Here is a 16,257-nt window from a genome sequence, read left to right on the forward strand (position 1 = left end):
CATCTATAAGGTATGCAAGATTGTCCCTAATATCATTTTCATAAACACAAGAAATTCTACAGATCTGGAAATCCAAAGCAACACACACAAAATGCTGGAAGAACCCAGCAGGTCAGGCAGCACCTGCAGAAATGAATAAACAGTCGACGTTTCAGGCCAAGACCCTTTTCATAAGCTGTGATTGTGTATTCAAAATCTATAATTGAGCTTAGAAGAAACTCCAGATCATTGACAATTTGTCTGCCATTGTTTTACCCCCTCCAATTCCTGATGATATTGCCGATTGCTTGCATATGGTTGAATCACAAGTAATTCAATTTACATTAAATGATTTGCACTTGAGCATCAGTTTTGGATAGCACCAAGTGGGAAAATAACAATAGTTGCTAAAGGAAAACTGTGCACTGGTATGAATGTTAGAAAGACAGGCAAAGAGAAAATGTGTCAATGATCTTATTCCTTCAGAGAGAGCAAAGTAAATCCGCATAACAACTCACAGTAAAGAATTTCTATAATCAACGATGGTAACAATCATTCACTTGAGCAGGTTAACAGCCCTGCCACTTCTAAATAAACATCTCTTCTTGGATCTTATCCCCATATTTCATTTATTTACTGTGTTGTCTTCAAATGGTGCAGAACTCCAGAAATGAAACACCCAAAATTTGCTCTTGTTTCACAAAGATTTATCCTTTGGGTCTTTAGGCAAGAGTTGAGGCAAGAGTAAGTGTTGTGCTAAGATACTGATATAATGGGCCAGACGCCCCAGTACACACAATGGGCGAGCTAGGTAGCAATTACCCAGAGACCACCATCATTGCCATCACTTCAGAGTTCAGTAACAGACAAGGCCAGGTAGGCATTGTATTTTACAGGGGACAAAATTTGACGCCCCCCCCCCCCCCGGCTGAGAGAGAGTCATTATCAAATGGCCCATTTGAGGCCTGGAGTTCAATTGGTGGTTAATTGGCTTTGCTGGGCAGTGTGGAAGGGAGAAGATGAGGGTGATAGCAGAGAGGAGAGAACAGAAACAAGAATGGCCATGTTAGTTTTGCAATGGAAAAACTGACAGAATATTTCAGCAAGTTCAGCAAGTACCAAATTATCCATTCAAATAATCTTTATTCTTATTACTGCTCTTGTAATAACTTTGCAAAAACTTTATTATCACTAAGCATTTCTCAGAAGGATTCACAGAAATATCAAAATGTTTTCCATTTCAGTTTGAAGAAAATATTGTGGATATCTGTCTGATGATGTTGGATAAAAGTATTAAATGCCAGAAAAATCCAACAAAGGACTATATGCACAGAAATGACCCTGTTTATATCAGCAGAGTTGTGACAGCTATGGTGAGTGTTGAACTATTAAGGATGGTTTTAGTTCAAGTAAAAGAATGGATAATTTGTGATGTTTGCAGCTTTGTCTTTTTTTGGTGCAGTCATGTGTCCATTGATTCTCTTATTCTATGATACCTTGTCCAGATCACAACCAATACACTGAGTTTGGAATGTTAGCTCTGGTTGAGATTGAAGATTCAGATTTATTTATTACATGTACATTGAAACTTACAGTGAAGTATGTCATTAGCAATCCCAACTATGTGCTGAGGCAACTCATGTGTCAACAATACTCAGAAGAACAACACAGCACAACAAAATAGAATGTGGAAGTGACAAAACAACAACAGTAAATCAAGCCCTGTTCCTCAATGTACATGCCCTGGCCTCCTACCGCTGGATAGGCGGTCTTCCCACCAGTCGGTTGGCATAGAGCTTCATTGCCCTCCCAGGTGCGCCATCAGGGCCTGTGGCTTTGTGAGGGTTCACCCTCTGGAAAGATGTTCTGACTTTAGCCTTTAAGGCAGAGTCCAGAGCGTCACCAGACACTGCAGGGTTTTGCACTTCTGTAGTTTATTCTCCCTTTCAAAGTGTGCATAAAAGGCACTGAGCTCATCTGGGAGTGAAACATCACAGCCATTCATAATGTTAAGTTTCACCTTGTAGGAATTAGACCTTAAAACCCTACCAAAACTAACATGAATCCAATTCCATCTCCAACTTCAATTGGAATTGTTCTTTCACTCTTAAAATAGCCTTCCATAGGTCCTATCTAGATTTCTTGTGTAGTTCTGGATCACCTGTCCTGAATACCTCAGACCTAGCCCTCAGAAGACTATGAATTTCCTGATTCATCCATGGCACTTGGTTTGGGATATGTCCGTGTTGATCTTGAAGGCGCACACTCATCCACACAGGTGTTTATGAAGTCGGTGACAACTGTGCACATTCATTCAGATTTGAAGATGAAACTTTAAATATTGTCCAGTCCACTGACTTACAGCAGTCCTGTAAGCACTGCTCTGCCTCACCTCACCATACTTTCTTTGTCCTCACCACTGGCGCCGCAGTCTTTAACTTCTGTCTATACACCAGGTGATAGGACTTTCCAAAGTGTGGGAGTGGGAATGCATGGTTAGCATTCTTAATGGTGGTGTAACAGTGGTCAAGTGCATTGGCTCCTCTGGTTCCACAGGAGATATGTTGATGGTTTTTCTTCGAGGTGTCCTGGTTGAGATCGCCCTCATTGTTAGGGAAGGCATACACTGTTTCGTGACTGCTGATCGCTGTGCTCTGCTCCTCCAGTGCCTTCCTGATGGTGGCTGGAGGTGGAATATGACCATGATGAAGGTGGAAAACTCCTTCGGCAGATAAGGTGGATGGCACTTGATCACTAGATGTTTCAGGTCAAGTGAGCAGGATTGAGATAGAACCATCACATCTGTGCACCAGATGGATTAGTCATGAAGCATATTCTGTCCACTCTATCTTTAGAAGATTCAACAGTCCTGTCTTTCCAGTGGATGATGAAGTTCTTGGACTGCAGTGCTGCATCTGAAATGGTGGGGGTGAGCCATGTTTCCATGAAGCAAAGTACACAGCAGTTCCAAATATCCCTCTGCTACTGCAACGTTGCTCTGAGGTCATCAATTTTATCTTTCAGAGACTGTACATTCACTAGCAGGATTGTTGAGAGTAAGGGTTTCAAGGCTTTGCATTTCCATTCTACCTCCAGACCCGCTCACTTTCCTCACTTTCTGTTTTTTTAAAGGTAAATGAATGTGATTTCATCAGTAGATTTTCAAGGCATCTTAAAAAGATGCTGCTTACTGAAAAACCCATGGCTGTGCCTGTGGATTTCAGTTGTAGTAGTCCTAAATGGGAATATTTGATGACCTCCATTGGAATTGCCCCTCATGGACATCCCTATCTTTTACTTCTACTGTACCTACATCCCATTTCCATGTTTATTTATGTGAGTCAAAGAACTAAAGCACCATACATTTCAAATAGCATTATCTAAATAACTACACGTTCAAAACAAAAATAATACCAGTTATCAATGGGTCACATAAGCTAAATATGTATAAAGCAGGTAACTTTAAACCTTAAGTTTAAAGTGTAATTTGAAGCAGAAGTTAATCTGTTAATGTTTAGATAAAATGTGCTCACTGTCATTTAAATGCAGAACAAAACAATATGTTAAAATAAAATCCAAATTGCATGGCATAGCAATTGCAATAGTTTTCTAACGATGTAAATATTACCAAGAAGCCATAGTGGAGCAGCCCAGAAAGTCTCCCACATTATTGTCCTCATTCTCCTTAACAGCTTTAATCCTTTGATGTTGTAATTGCCTTTGGCAATATTGTGAAACACTCATAATTTTACTTAACTCTTCTCATCTCACACAAGCTGTAGTATATGTTTTCCTTTAACTTAGGTTGCAACTTACTTACAGTAACATTTATTAAGACGAGTGTCCCCTTTTCTAGAGATACTTTTGAAAACATTTACACACACATTCTACATATTTATTAACATCATTGTCTTTTGTATCACACTGTGCATCCTATGCAATCCACAGGGTGAGAGAAACTTTTTCTTAGAGCTCCTACTAGATCTGTTCAAGGTATATTTAAATTAGCAGATCACTTATGCCTCTGCACCCTTCTGCGTCTCATCTCCCGTAGTGCCATTAGAAGCCTCCGCATGTGGCAGGGTATCAGCTGACACCGGCCTCACCAAGTACTCAGGAGGTGTCACTTGCCTTGGACTTTGTTGAAGGCCGGAGTACAGCAGGCTATAGTCATCCAGTTCATTTTCAGATTTTGGTGCCAATTGCTTCTTTTCAAACACCAAGGTAGACATTATTATTCTTAAAAGTGATGTTATCCTGAAGAAGGGCCTCAGCCCGTCTAGCCAACTGTTTATTCATCTCCACAGATGTTGCCTGACCTGCTGAATTTCTCCAGCATTTTGACTGTGTTACTATTATTCTTTGCCTGTTCTTTCTGTTTTTTCCCTCTTTGACTGGTGTTCACATTAACTTTTTTTTTTACATTTTGCTTTCTCTAACAACCCCTCTGCAGACTCTTAGTCCATTCAGCTCATATAATATACCTAATGCTTTCTGCTCCATAATGTACAAGAAGTGTATCCATCTGCAGCTTCTAACAGACCACGTTAAGGAGTTGGAGCAGGAACCGGATGAACTCTGTGTCATTCGGAAGGCTTACAGGTTGACAGACAGGACTACAGGGAAGCAGTTGCACTGAGGTGCAGGACACAGGTAACTAAGTTACCATCAGAAGGTGGAAAGGGGCTAGGCAGCCAGTGCAGACTATCCCTGTGGCCATTGCTCTCAACAACAGCTAAACTGCTTTGGATACTATTGGGAAGGGAATGACCTAGCAGGGGAGAGTACAGCAGTCAGATTTCTGGAACTAAGTCTGGCTCTGTGACTCAGAAGGGAAGGGAGTGAAGATGTGAGCTCTATTAATGCGGGGAACCGAAAGGAGTTTCTGTGGATCAGAATAAAATCCCGGATAGTATGTTACCTCCCGGGTGTCAGGGTCAGGGACATCTTGGATCTAGTCAACAGCATTCTTAGGTACAAGGGGAAGTTACCAGGAAAGTCAATGAAGACAAGGCAGTGGATGTTGTCTACAGGCCTTTGACTACGCCCTGTACGGGGGGAATAATCAAGAAGGTTCAGTCGCTTGGCATTCAAAATGAGGTAATAATTTGGATCAGACATTGACTTCATGGGAGAAACCAGAGAGTGGCAGTAGATAGTTGCTTCTCTGACTTGGGGCCTGTGACTAGTGGTGTGCTACAGGTATCGGTGCTGGGTCTATTGTCTGTCATCTATATCAACAACCTGGATGATACTGTGATCAGCAAACAGATGACACCAAGATTGGGGTATAGCGTATTAAAGCTTGCAGCAGGACCTGGACCTGTTGGAAAAATGGGCTGAGAAATGGCAGATGGATTTTAATGCAGACCAGTGTGAGGTGTGGCACTTTGGGAGGACCAACAAGTGTAGTTTTTACATGGTGAGTGGTGACACACAGAGGAGTGTGGTAGAACTGGGGGATCTGGGAATACAGGTCCATAATTTATTGTAAGTTAAATCACAGGTAGATAGGGTTGTAAAGAAAGCTTTGGGCACATTGGCCTTCATAAATCAATGTACTGAGTACAGGAGTTGGGATGTTATGTTGAAATTGTTTAAGACGTTGGTGAGACCTATTGTGTCCAGTTCTGGTCATCTGTCTACAGGTAAGATGTAAACAGGTTTGAAAGAGTACATAGAAAATTTACAAGGATGTTGCTGGGACTTCAGAATCTGAGTTATAGGTATGGTTGAACAGGCTAGGATTTATTCTCTAGAATGCAGAAGATCGAAGAGATTTGATAGAGGTATACAAAACTATGCAGGCAGGCAGTTTTCACTGAGGTTGGATGAAATTACAACAGTTTCTGTGCTGTAGTGATCTATGACTGTGACTCTGAGTCTGTGCACGCTACCTGAGTCCTTTCAGAGGTCTGGGACAGGGGACTTCCATGCTATCATTCATGTACACAAAACCAGTACACACACACAAATGCACACACATTTCAGATTTCCTGTTTTTAATCACACACTTACAACACACCTACTGTGCTCCCACAGGATCTGACCCAGACTGGGATAACCTTTCATTTTCTCTGGTCATGCAGAATTTGATCCGGACCAGTCACCCTTTTCCCTTTCTCTGCTCCCATGGGACTGACCTAGACCGAGGCAAACTTCTTTTTCCTGCTGCAGCTTTCCCATGTCAGCGCCTAAGGTATTGCCGTGGCTTGACTACTCCACACAGAATGAATTCTGTGCTCCAGCAGCAACAGACTCGGCCCTTTGCTCAAGTATGAGCCCCTTAGGATTTGGGACTGATTGGCGACCAGAACTGAATCCCTTTCTCCTGTATAACGAAGTCTGTTACATTTTGGAACTCCAAAACATGAAACTGATGGAAAGGAAACACTGAGCCGGGAATGCGTGTCTTACCTTCGTTGTTACTTTAAGCAAGGCACGTACGTACGTGATGGTGTGATGATGTGTGCCTTTCATGTACTTTTACATATAACCTGTAATGAATTATTTAAACCAACATGAATGCTTAATCAAACAATATATTTGTAATATTACTCAAATATTACGGAAATATTAAATACACAACAAAGTCAAGGATTAGACAACTTTGTGGAACCTCTGAGTATCTGTCATCACCAATTAACTGGACACTCAAAACTCACACTCACTCCTTGCTCGTACTTTATTTTATGTGTGCACAAGGAGAACAGCATGGTCCCTGTCACCCACACTGTTCTGGAACCGGAACAGAGAAAATGCCATTTTTATACAGAATTCACTAGCAGTTGTGAATATTGGCCATTTGGTAAATTGTGTGTGTTTGAATTCCTTACTTGTTGGATCAATTCACCATTCACAATACAGGTGTTAAACATCAATCGAAACTACAAGCTAACAACCTTTGCAGTTATTAAAGCAATTGTCCCTTAGTCGGTGTGTGTTTCACATCCTTTCCTTATATGCTTTCTCTTCTCCAGCAAGTGAAAATGGCTCCGGGAATCTGCTCTGCTCGGGAAACTATGCTGTTCAAGTTCTTTCTTGCCTGCAACACACACAAAATGCTGGAGCAACTCAGTAGGCCAGGCAGCATCTGGGAAAAGAGTACAGTCAACGTTTTGGGCTGAAACCTTTCGGTAGGACTGGAGAAAAAAGGCTGAGAGGAGGGGAAAGAGAACTAAAAGATGATCACAGAGCGGGAGCAGTGAGAGAGGGTTTCACTGAGCTCCTGTCAAAGGGACTACTTAAGCTTCTTCAGGGTAGGCAGCCCCGGAAGAGACTTGCCTGGGCAGTCTGCAGTCTATCTTTGCATGGGCATCATGTTAACCCTTCCTTACCACAGCTTCCACACAAGGCAGATCCGTGCCCCAATAAAGATCCACTGCATTCATTCTAGGAATGGGAGTTTTGTGCTATAAGGGGAGATTAAGCTCATTGGGGCTGTACTTGCAAGTTTAGAACAACGAGTGCTGGCCTTATTGAATCATACCACATGTTCCCTGTGGTTTGACAGGGTAAGTGAAAGGATAGTGATTTTCCTGGCTATGGTGCAGTAAAGTTGGCACTGACTACCAACAGCGACATTTTTCAGGCATCTCACAAAACTACTGGATACTCTAGCCAATATCCTTCTTCTGAACTGCAATCATTGCAGTCTGCAGCCCATAATTTTCCGTTAAGGGATATATTTTAGAACCATCTAACTAGACGTTTGGCGATCTCCTGGAAGATTCAGCACACTGGACTCTCGAGAGTGCAGTACAGCCGGGGTGGACACTGTGTCGAGGCCTAGCAGCAGATCAACCCATGCTCAGCTCCATTACTCCACACTGATTAAAGCGTTGAACAAGATTTAAATCATCAAGGCTGAAAGCAGAAAATGAACAGGTGTTCAGCGCCGTCTGCCTGTGTTTGACCGGTCTCCCATTCCTCCCGCTACTACCATCAGACAAATGGTCACATGTCACCAGGTGTGGGAGCAGTTGTTGCTCCTGGACCAGCTTCACTCACTTCTGTGCTGAACTGGCCCCGCAACTGTGGACTCACTTTCGAGGCTCTTTATGCGATTTGTTTATTTTTTTTCACTATTTGCGTGATTTGTCCTCTTTTGCACACTGAATGTGTGGCACACTTTGTTGTGTGTGGTTTTTCATAAATTCTATTGCGTTTATTTGTTTTGTGAGTGCCTGCAGGAAGATGAATCTCCAAATTGTATATGGTATACATGTTTTGAAAATAACTTTGAACTTTGAAGTGGTGCTCTGCTAGATGGGATCAATCAAGTTCTTATTAAATAGCAGTGATCGCTCTAAGGGGTTAACGACTTCCCTCACTTTAATTTGTGATGGTCTTCCATTCCAGCAGATGGCAGTGCTGCCAACAAGTTTCCAACGAAGCCAGAGACTTGGTTTTGAATTTCAGAGTTTCTCGTTCTGATTTTAACACAATCTTCCTCACATTTAAATTTCTGTTGCTATTTCTTTGTTTATATTTTGTGATTTTATTTCTATATTGATTACTTATTAATTCTGATCGTTAAACAAATTGTGTCTGATTGTGTCTGTGTCTGATTCAAGAAATGATCTTCCAAGCTTACTACCACTCTGCTAAAGGCTTGATTTTATAACTGACCTTAACGTTATTCTAGCTTATATCGTGTGGTTAACTTGCAAGCTGAGTCAGTGGTAAAGAAGGCAAATGCAATGTTAGCATTCATTTTGAGAGGACGAGAAGATAAAAGCAGGTATGTAATGCTGAGGTTTTATAAGGCACTGGTCAATCTGCAATTGGAATATTGTCAGCAGTTTCAGACCCCTTAACAAAGAAAATATGTGCAGGTGTTGGAGAGGGTCCAGAGGAAGCTCACAAGGATGACTCCAGGAATGGACGGATTAAGAGTTATTGATGGATCTGGGCTTGTACTCGATGGAGTTTAGAAGAATAAGGGGGGGATCTCGTTGAAATCAATCGCATACTGAAAGGTCTGGATAGAGTGGGTATGGGCCTCATAACAGAGGGACGTCCATTCAGGACGGAGGTGAGGAGGGATTTCTTTAGCCAGTGGGTAGTAAATCTGTGGAATTCATTGCCACAGACAGCTGTGGAGGTCAAGTCATTGAGTATATTTAAAGCGGATGTTGATAGGTTCTTGATTAGCATTAAAGGTTACGGGGAGAAGGTAGGAGAATGGGATTGAGAAGGATAATAAATCAACCCTGATGGAATGGCAGAGTAGACTCGATGGGCCAAATGGCCTAATTCTTCTCCTATGTCTTGTGGTCTTACTGCCATATTTATTACCACTGCCTGCATATTCTGTGGGCTAGTTAATGGCCATACAAATCGTGTTAAAGGTAAAATAACACAATCAAATCCAAAGAATTTTAAAAATTCAAAGAGTATGCTCTTCATGTTTTGAGCAATGTGGCAGTTTGGCATTTTTTATAAAAAAATAATTAACAAAAAAGTGGAATGCAATATCTTCTGACGGAATCCTGCATGGTGAGCTTTCATCCTTTTTCAGATAAATTCTGCTGATGACAAAGGGGTACTTACTGGCAAATGGAGCGAGCCATATACTGGAGGGGTGTACCCTTGGTCATGGAATGGAAGTGTTGCAATTCTCCATCAGTGGTATAAGGGAGGCTGCCAGCAGCCAGTTCGCTATGGACAATGTTGGGTGTTTGCAGCTGTGGCCTGCACAGGTGAGGATTTTACTCTGAAATTGAATTTTTTGAATCTAGAGTGTGACTAGTGAGAAGCATAACAGATAATTACAGAGCCTTCTACAAGCACGGAGTATGTAAAAGATGAACAGGGGTAAATAAGATCCCATTACAGACAGAGATAGGGAGATTTATAATGTGGAATAAGGAAATCGAAGACGAAGGTTGTGTGGCACAGATTCACAGTAGAACTGCTTGGCAATGGGTCCAGTGGAATGGATTCTGTCTGTGTGAGGAGATTTCCCATTCTCCTAGAAACTGTATGGGTCTCCGCCTGGTGCTCCATTCCTCCTCCCCCCCACTCTCCCACCACATTCCTAAAGCAAGTGGGATGGTGAGTAATTGGTCACTGTGTACAGTATGTCGTGTAGATGGGTGGTAGAAACTGAAAAGAGTCAATAGGGTTGTGGGGAGAATAGAATAGGATTGGTATATGATATCTGTGGGTCCTGAAGTGTCCTGCTGAAGGGTCTTGGCCCGAAACGTCAACTGTACTCTTTTCCATAAACGCAGCCTGGTCTGCTGAGATCTTCCAGCATTTTGTGTGTCTTACATGCCAAATGTCTTTTGCCTCCTGAGGTGCTGCTGAGGTTTCTTGGCTCTGGACCAGGAGAGACTTTTGGTAATGTTCACTCCTAGACACATGAAACTCTCAAACCCCTTTCTCTCAGCACCATTGACGTAAACAGGAGCATTGCACCAGCCCTCTTCCTGAAGTCAATGAGCAAGTCTTTTGCTTAGCTGACATTGAGGGCAATGTTGTTGTCATGACACCATTCACTAGGCTCTCCATCTCCTTCCTCTACTCCATCTCATCATGATTTGAAATACAACCCACTATGGTAGTTTGGTCATCTTGGCAAAATAACAAGTGCTAGAACTTGTAATAAAGAATCCAATGTCAAGACACATGGAACACATTTACTGATTCAGGGCAGCATGGTCTGAAGATATTTAGACTGACTGGATTTCCTCCAGGTGCTCAAATTAATTTCTAAGTCAAAGCAATGTATCGGTTAGTAAATTAATTTGCTTGTAATGTGTAATTAAGAGGCAGAATCTAATGGGAGAGTTGTTGAGAATGTTTAGAGAGTAAAATATAGGATTAATGTAGGGTTAGTATAAATGACAATATGATGAAATATGAAATTACCTTTTACATGAATATTTGGAAAGCATTTGAAAAAGTTCCACATAAGGTTGGTTAGGGCAATGGACTTTTAAACAAAGCTTATTTTCCTGTTGTGCCACAACACTGACTGCCAGTGTTGAGAAGAATTTCTAGATCTGAATTTTTCAACTATGTCTGTTGCAACTGACTAAACCAAGCCTTTGAGCTGGGAAATATAAAAGTCTTTATTCACACAGCAGACCTTCCGAAGAGAGCCCAAGAGAATCTCATTCTACCAGCACAAAGTTTTATACTTCGTAAACACAAGAATCACAATAAACATATAGCTACAACATCAATAATTATAATCACCTACTTTCACATTTTGAAAACACAGATAAATTTGCAGAATTACAAATTTACAATGGTAGCACAATCCAACTCCTTTGAATATTTAATTACTAATAGGTGGTGCAAGAGCTTCTAAAATGCATACCAGACACCCAAAAATAAATTACAATGCTGAGGGATAGCTCCCTGAATACACACCCACGCTCTTGTTTCTCTACCGCCATCAGGAATAAGCTACAGGAGCCTCAGGAATAATTATTACCTGGCAACCATCAGGTTCTTGATCCTGAGTTAACCGCACTTAACTTCACTTGCCCATAACTGAATGGTTCCCACAAACTATGGACTCACTTTCACGGACTCTTTATCTCATGTTCTCGATATTTATTGCTTAATTATTTATTATTATTACTTATTTTCTTTCTTTCTTTTTGTATTGCAGTTTGTTGTCCTTTGCAAATTGATTTTTTGTTCATTATACTGGTATATTCTTTCATTGATTCTATTGTGTTTCTTGTATTTACTGTGAATGCCTGCAAGAAAATGAATCTTGGGGTTGTATATGGTGAAATATATGAACTTTGATAATAAATTTACTTTGAACTTTGACATTGAACCAGCCAGAATGTTAAGTGACAATACTGACCTGTACTGAAGTGTATTAAGTGGGAGCAATACACTTTTAGCAACATGCTTGTACAGGAGATAGAACATAGAACATAGAATAGTACAGCACAGTACAGGCCCTTCGGCCCACATTGTTATGCCGACCCTTAAACCCTATCTCCCATATAACTCCCCACCTTAAATTCCTCCATATACCTGTCTAGCAGTCTCTTAAATTTCACTAGTGTATCTGCCTCCATCACTGACTCAGGCAGTGCATTCCACACACCAACCACTTTCTGAGTAAAAAACCTTGCTTTAATATTCCCCTTGAACTTCCCACCCCCTTACCTTAAAGCCATGTCCTCTTGTATTGAGCAGTGGTGCCCTGGGGAAGAGGTGCTGGCTGTCCACTCTATCTATTCCTCTTAATATCTTGTTTACCTCTATCTCATGTCTCCTCTCAGCCCTACTTAAGATGGCCACTTAGTGCCTTCCCTGATCTCATTCTGAAGTTTTCAATATTTACCAAATGATGTGAATGTTTAGGTTCATGTTTCCCTACATAATTTCACTGAGACAAAACTAGAATGTCCCATACCCAGTGATTGGTTTCACTAGTCATTAAGTATCATCAGAAATTCAATTGTGCAATAGTTTTATTTCTTGAAGACTGGCTCTCATTGCAAATAATATCTGCTACTTTCATGTAATTTCATAACTCCTCAATAATCCTCAGAAAGTCTATGGAGTTATTCTGATCCCGTGACAATGAATTATCCCCAAAACAACACTATTGTTTTTTTAAATTTATTGAGATACAGCACAGAATAGACCCTTTCGGCCCTTTGAGCCGTGCTGTCCACCTACTTAACCCCAGCCTAATTAGGAGACAATTTACAATGACCAGTTAACCTCCTAGCTAGTACATCTTTGGAACGTGGGAGGAAACCAGGGCACCCAGAGGAAACCCACGTGGTCACAGGGAGAATGTCCACGCAGCAGTAGGAAATCAACTGAGCTGCTGGTATTATAAAGTGCTGTGCTAACGACTACGCTACAAAATTTAAAAATAAGGTTTTGATTGCAAGATGCAGCACAGCAACGTGCTAATCTGACAACTGAGCCCATGCTGTCCAATTACACTGATGTAACCAATTAACCTACTAATCCATACATCCCTAGAATGGGAGAGGAAACACACACAGTTATGTTTAAACAGAGAGGGAAAGGAAATAGATAGTGCAGAGGGGCAGTTCCACTCCCTATCAAATAAACCACTTTGGATGCTTTTGTGGGGATGGAGAGCAATGTACCAGCGGAAAGCCAGAGTGACAAAGTCTCTGGTACTGAGTACACTTCTGTGGCTCAGAAGGGAAGGGGGGAAAAGAGGAGAGCAGTGTGATAGGGGATTCTATTGTTAGTGGAACAGATAGGAGACTTCGTGGATGTGAAAGACTCCTGGATGGTAAGTTGTCTCCAGGTGCCAGGGTCAAGGAAGTCTTCGATCAGTTCTACAGTATTCTTACGGGAGAGGTGAGCAGCAAGAGGTCGTAGGACGTATTATTACAATGACGTAGGTAGGGAAAGGGATGAAATCCTGAAGAGCAAATACAGGGAGCCAGAAGCTCTTCCAGTCAAGATGGTACCGAGCTGTGATGTCTATTGGTGTTGAGGCTCAGATTTAGTTCTTTTTGTCAGGATGTTTTTAGGGACAGCATGGGAATCAGAAGTCAGGTTAGGGCTTAGAGACAGAGATGAAGGAGAGTTAGAGCTCAGGGACAGTAAATAAAAATTTCGAAGCTGGAGCAGGTGTTCAGGTCAAGGAAGTCTGAGCTGCGGTGTTCTTTGGTATCATTGCTCAGACTTGGCAACTCAGCTGTTTGTTTTAGGTTCGTAGGGATGGTTTTGGGGACAGTGTGGCGAGTTAGGGGTCAGGTTATCATTTCGGGTCAGAGATGTGGGAGAATGAAGAGTCAGGGGCAGGAGCTGGTGCTTGGAATCCAAACTGGAGCACTCTGCTCTGGTTCAGTGATCCCTGAGGTTAGATTGGCAGGTGCTGAGGAGACTAGAGAGGGACAGAGGTAAAAGAGGTGCAGGAGTGACATTGCTAACACAAGATAGTGTCACAGCTACAGAAAGGGACATCACTATAGCAGGATAATTGACCTAGTCAGTGTTGGGGAAAGTCAGAAACAGGAAAAGAGCAATCAGTCCATTGGGAGTATTCTACAGACCCTGAGGAGCAGATCGAGAAATGGGTTTTGGAAAGATCTAAAAATAACAGGCTTGTTGTTATGAGTGATTTCAATCTCCCTGATTTTGATTGGCACCTCAGTGCAAAAGGTTTAGACAGGGCAGAATTTGTTAGATACATCCAGGAAGGATTCCTGACATAATAGTTAGACAGAGCTTCTGGGGAGAAGCATTTTGGATCCAGCAGAAGGCAACGAGCCTAGTCAGGTGACAGATCTCTTGATAGGTAACCATTTCAGAGACAGCGACCTTATTTCCTTGACTCCTACCATACACCTGGACAGTGATAGGAGCAGACTGTGCGGGGAAGGTACTTAATTGGGGGAAGGCTATTAGGCAGGAACTTGAAAAAGTAAATTTGAAACAGATGTCCTCAGGGAAATGCAAAACGGAAATATGAAGGCTGCTTCGGGAACACCTGCATAGGTTTCTCAATAGATTTGTCCATTGAGGCAGGGTATGGATGGTAGGTGAAGAAACAATGGTTGATAAGATGTGGGGCACATCTAGTCAAGAGGAAGAAAGAAGTATTTTTAAAGTTTAGAAAGTAAGGATCAGAAAGGGCTCTTCTGAGTTACAAGATAGCCAGGAACGAACTTAAGAATGGATTTAGGAGAGGTAGAAAGAGACATGAGAATGTCTTGTCAAGTAGGATAAAGGAAAACCACAAGATGTACATGATGAACATAATGACTAGGATCGATCAGGGATAGAAGAGGAAACGTGACTGAAGTCAGGGGAGGTCCTTAATGGGCACTTTATTTCAGTATTCACCAGTGTTAGGGATATCATTGATGAATGTGAGGATGGTGTAAAACAGGCTGATATGTTAGAACTTGTTGATATTAAGAAAGGATCTCCTAGAAATTTTGTTAAACATTATTAGGATATATAAGGCCCCAAGGCTAGACAGGATATATCCCGACTACCATGGGAAGGGAGGGAAGAGACTGGTGTACCTTTAGCAATGATCTTTGCATTCTCACTGGCCACAAGGGCAGTACCAGAAGATCTGAGGATAGCAAGCGTTACTCCTCTTTATCAAGAAGGTTAACAGGGATAAACCTGGGAATTATAGACCAGTGAGTCTTACGTCAGTGGTGGGCAAATTATTGGACAGGATTATTAGAAATAGGATTTAGGAGCATTTGGAGAAACAGTATGATTACGGATAATCATCATGCCTTTATGAGGGGCAGGTCATGCCTTACGACTCTAACTGAATTCTTTGAGGAAGTGCGAAACGAATTGATGAATGTAGAGCAAGGGATGTGATGTAGATAGATTTTATTAAGGCATTTTACAAGATTTCCCATAGTAGGCTCATTCAGAAAGTCAAGAAGCATGGGTTCCAGGGAAACTTGGCTGTATGGATTCAGAATTGGCTTGACCACGAAAGGCAGAGTGTGGCAGTAGTGGAGCATATTCTGCTGGAGATTGCTGACCAGTGGTGATCTGCAGGGGTCTATTCTTGGACCCTTGCTCTTTATGATTAGCTTGGATGAGGAAGTGGAAAGGTGGGTTAGTAAGTTTGCAGATGACATGAAGGTTGGTGTTGTAGGTGGTGTAGAAGAATGTCATAGGTTACAGTGGGACATTGATAGGATGCAGGGCTGGGCAGAGAAATGGCAGATGGATTTCAATCCAGAGAAGTGCAACATGATTCACGTAGGAAGATTAAACTTGAAGGCAGAATACAGGGTTAATGGCAGGATTCTTAACAGTGTGGAGGAACAGAGGGATCTTGGGGTTCATGCCCAAAGACCCTTCAAAGTTGCAGTGCAATTTGATAGGGTGGTTTGTTATTTAAGGGACTGATTTCAAGGACTACGAAGTAATGTTGCTCTATCAGACTCTGGTTAGATCACACTTCAGTTCTGGTCGCTTCATTATAGGATGGATGTGGATGGATCAGAGAGGATGCAGAGGAGATTTACCAGGATTCTGTCTGGATTCGAGAGCATGTCCAGTGGGGTAGGCTGAGTGATGTGAGGATAGGTTGAGTGAGCTGGGGCTTTTCACTTTGGAGCAAAGGAGGATGAGAGATAAATTCATAGAGATGTACAAGATGACAATAGTCACAGATAGAGTGGATAGCCTGGGTGGAAATGGCTAATACAAGGATGCATGATTTTACAGTGTTTGGAGGAAAGTATGGGAGGATGTCAGAGGTAAGCTTTTCACACAGAGAGTAGTAAGCGCCGGGAAGGTGCTGCCAGGCACTTAGGT

At 41.9% G+C, this 16,257-nt stretch overlaps 1 protein-coding gene across 7 annotated transcripts in view; it reads left to right on the forward strand.

The window, feature by feature from the left end:
* LOC134342860 (protein-glutamine gamma-glutamyltransferase 2-like) overlaps positions 1 to 16,257 on the forward strand; it is a 113,798-nt gene that overhangs the window by 84,759 nt on the left and 12,782 nt on the right. For all 7 annotated transcript variants that reach the window (XM_063041505.1, XM_063041504.1, XM_063041506.1 and 4 more), the window contains 2 exons: positions 1,224 to 1,352; positions 9,503 to 9,683. In XM_063041505.1, coding sequence (XP_062897575.1) covers positions 1,224 to 1,352; positions 9,503 to 9,683 — 310 coding nt within the window. The remainder of the gene's footprint in view (positions 1 to 1,223; positions 1,353 to 9,502; positions 9,684 to 16,257) is intronic.

Source organism: Mobula hypostoma, chromosome 2 (assembly GCF_963921235.1).
Source record: "Mobula hypostoma chromosome 2, sMobHyp1.1, whole genome shotgun sequence".
Lineage (NCBI taxonomy): Eukaryota > Metazoa > Chordata > Chondrichthyes > Myliobatiformes > Myliobatidae > Mobula > Mobula hypostoma.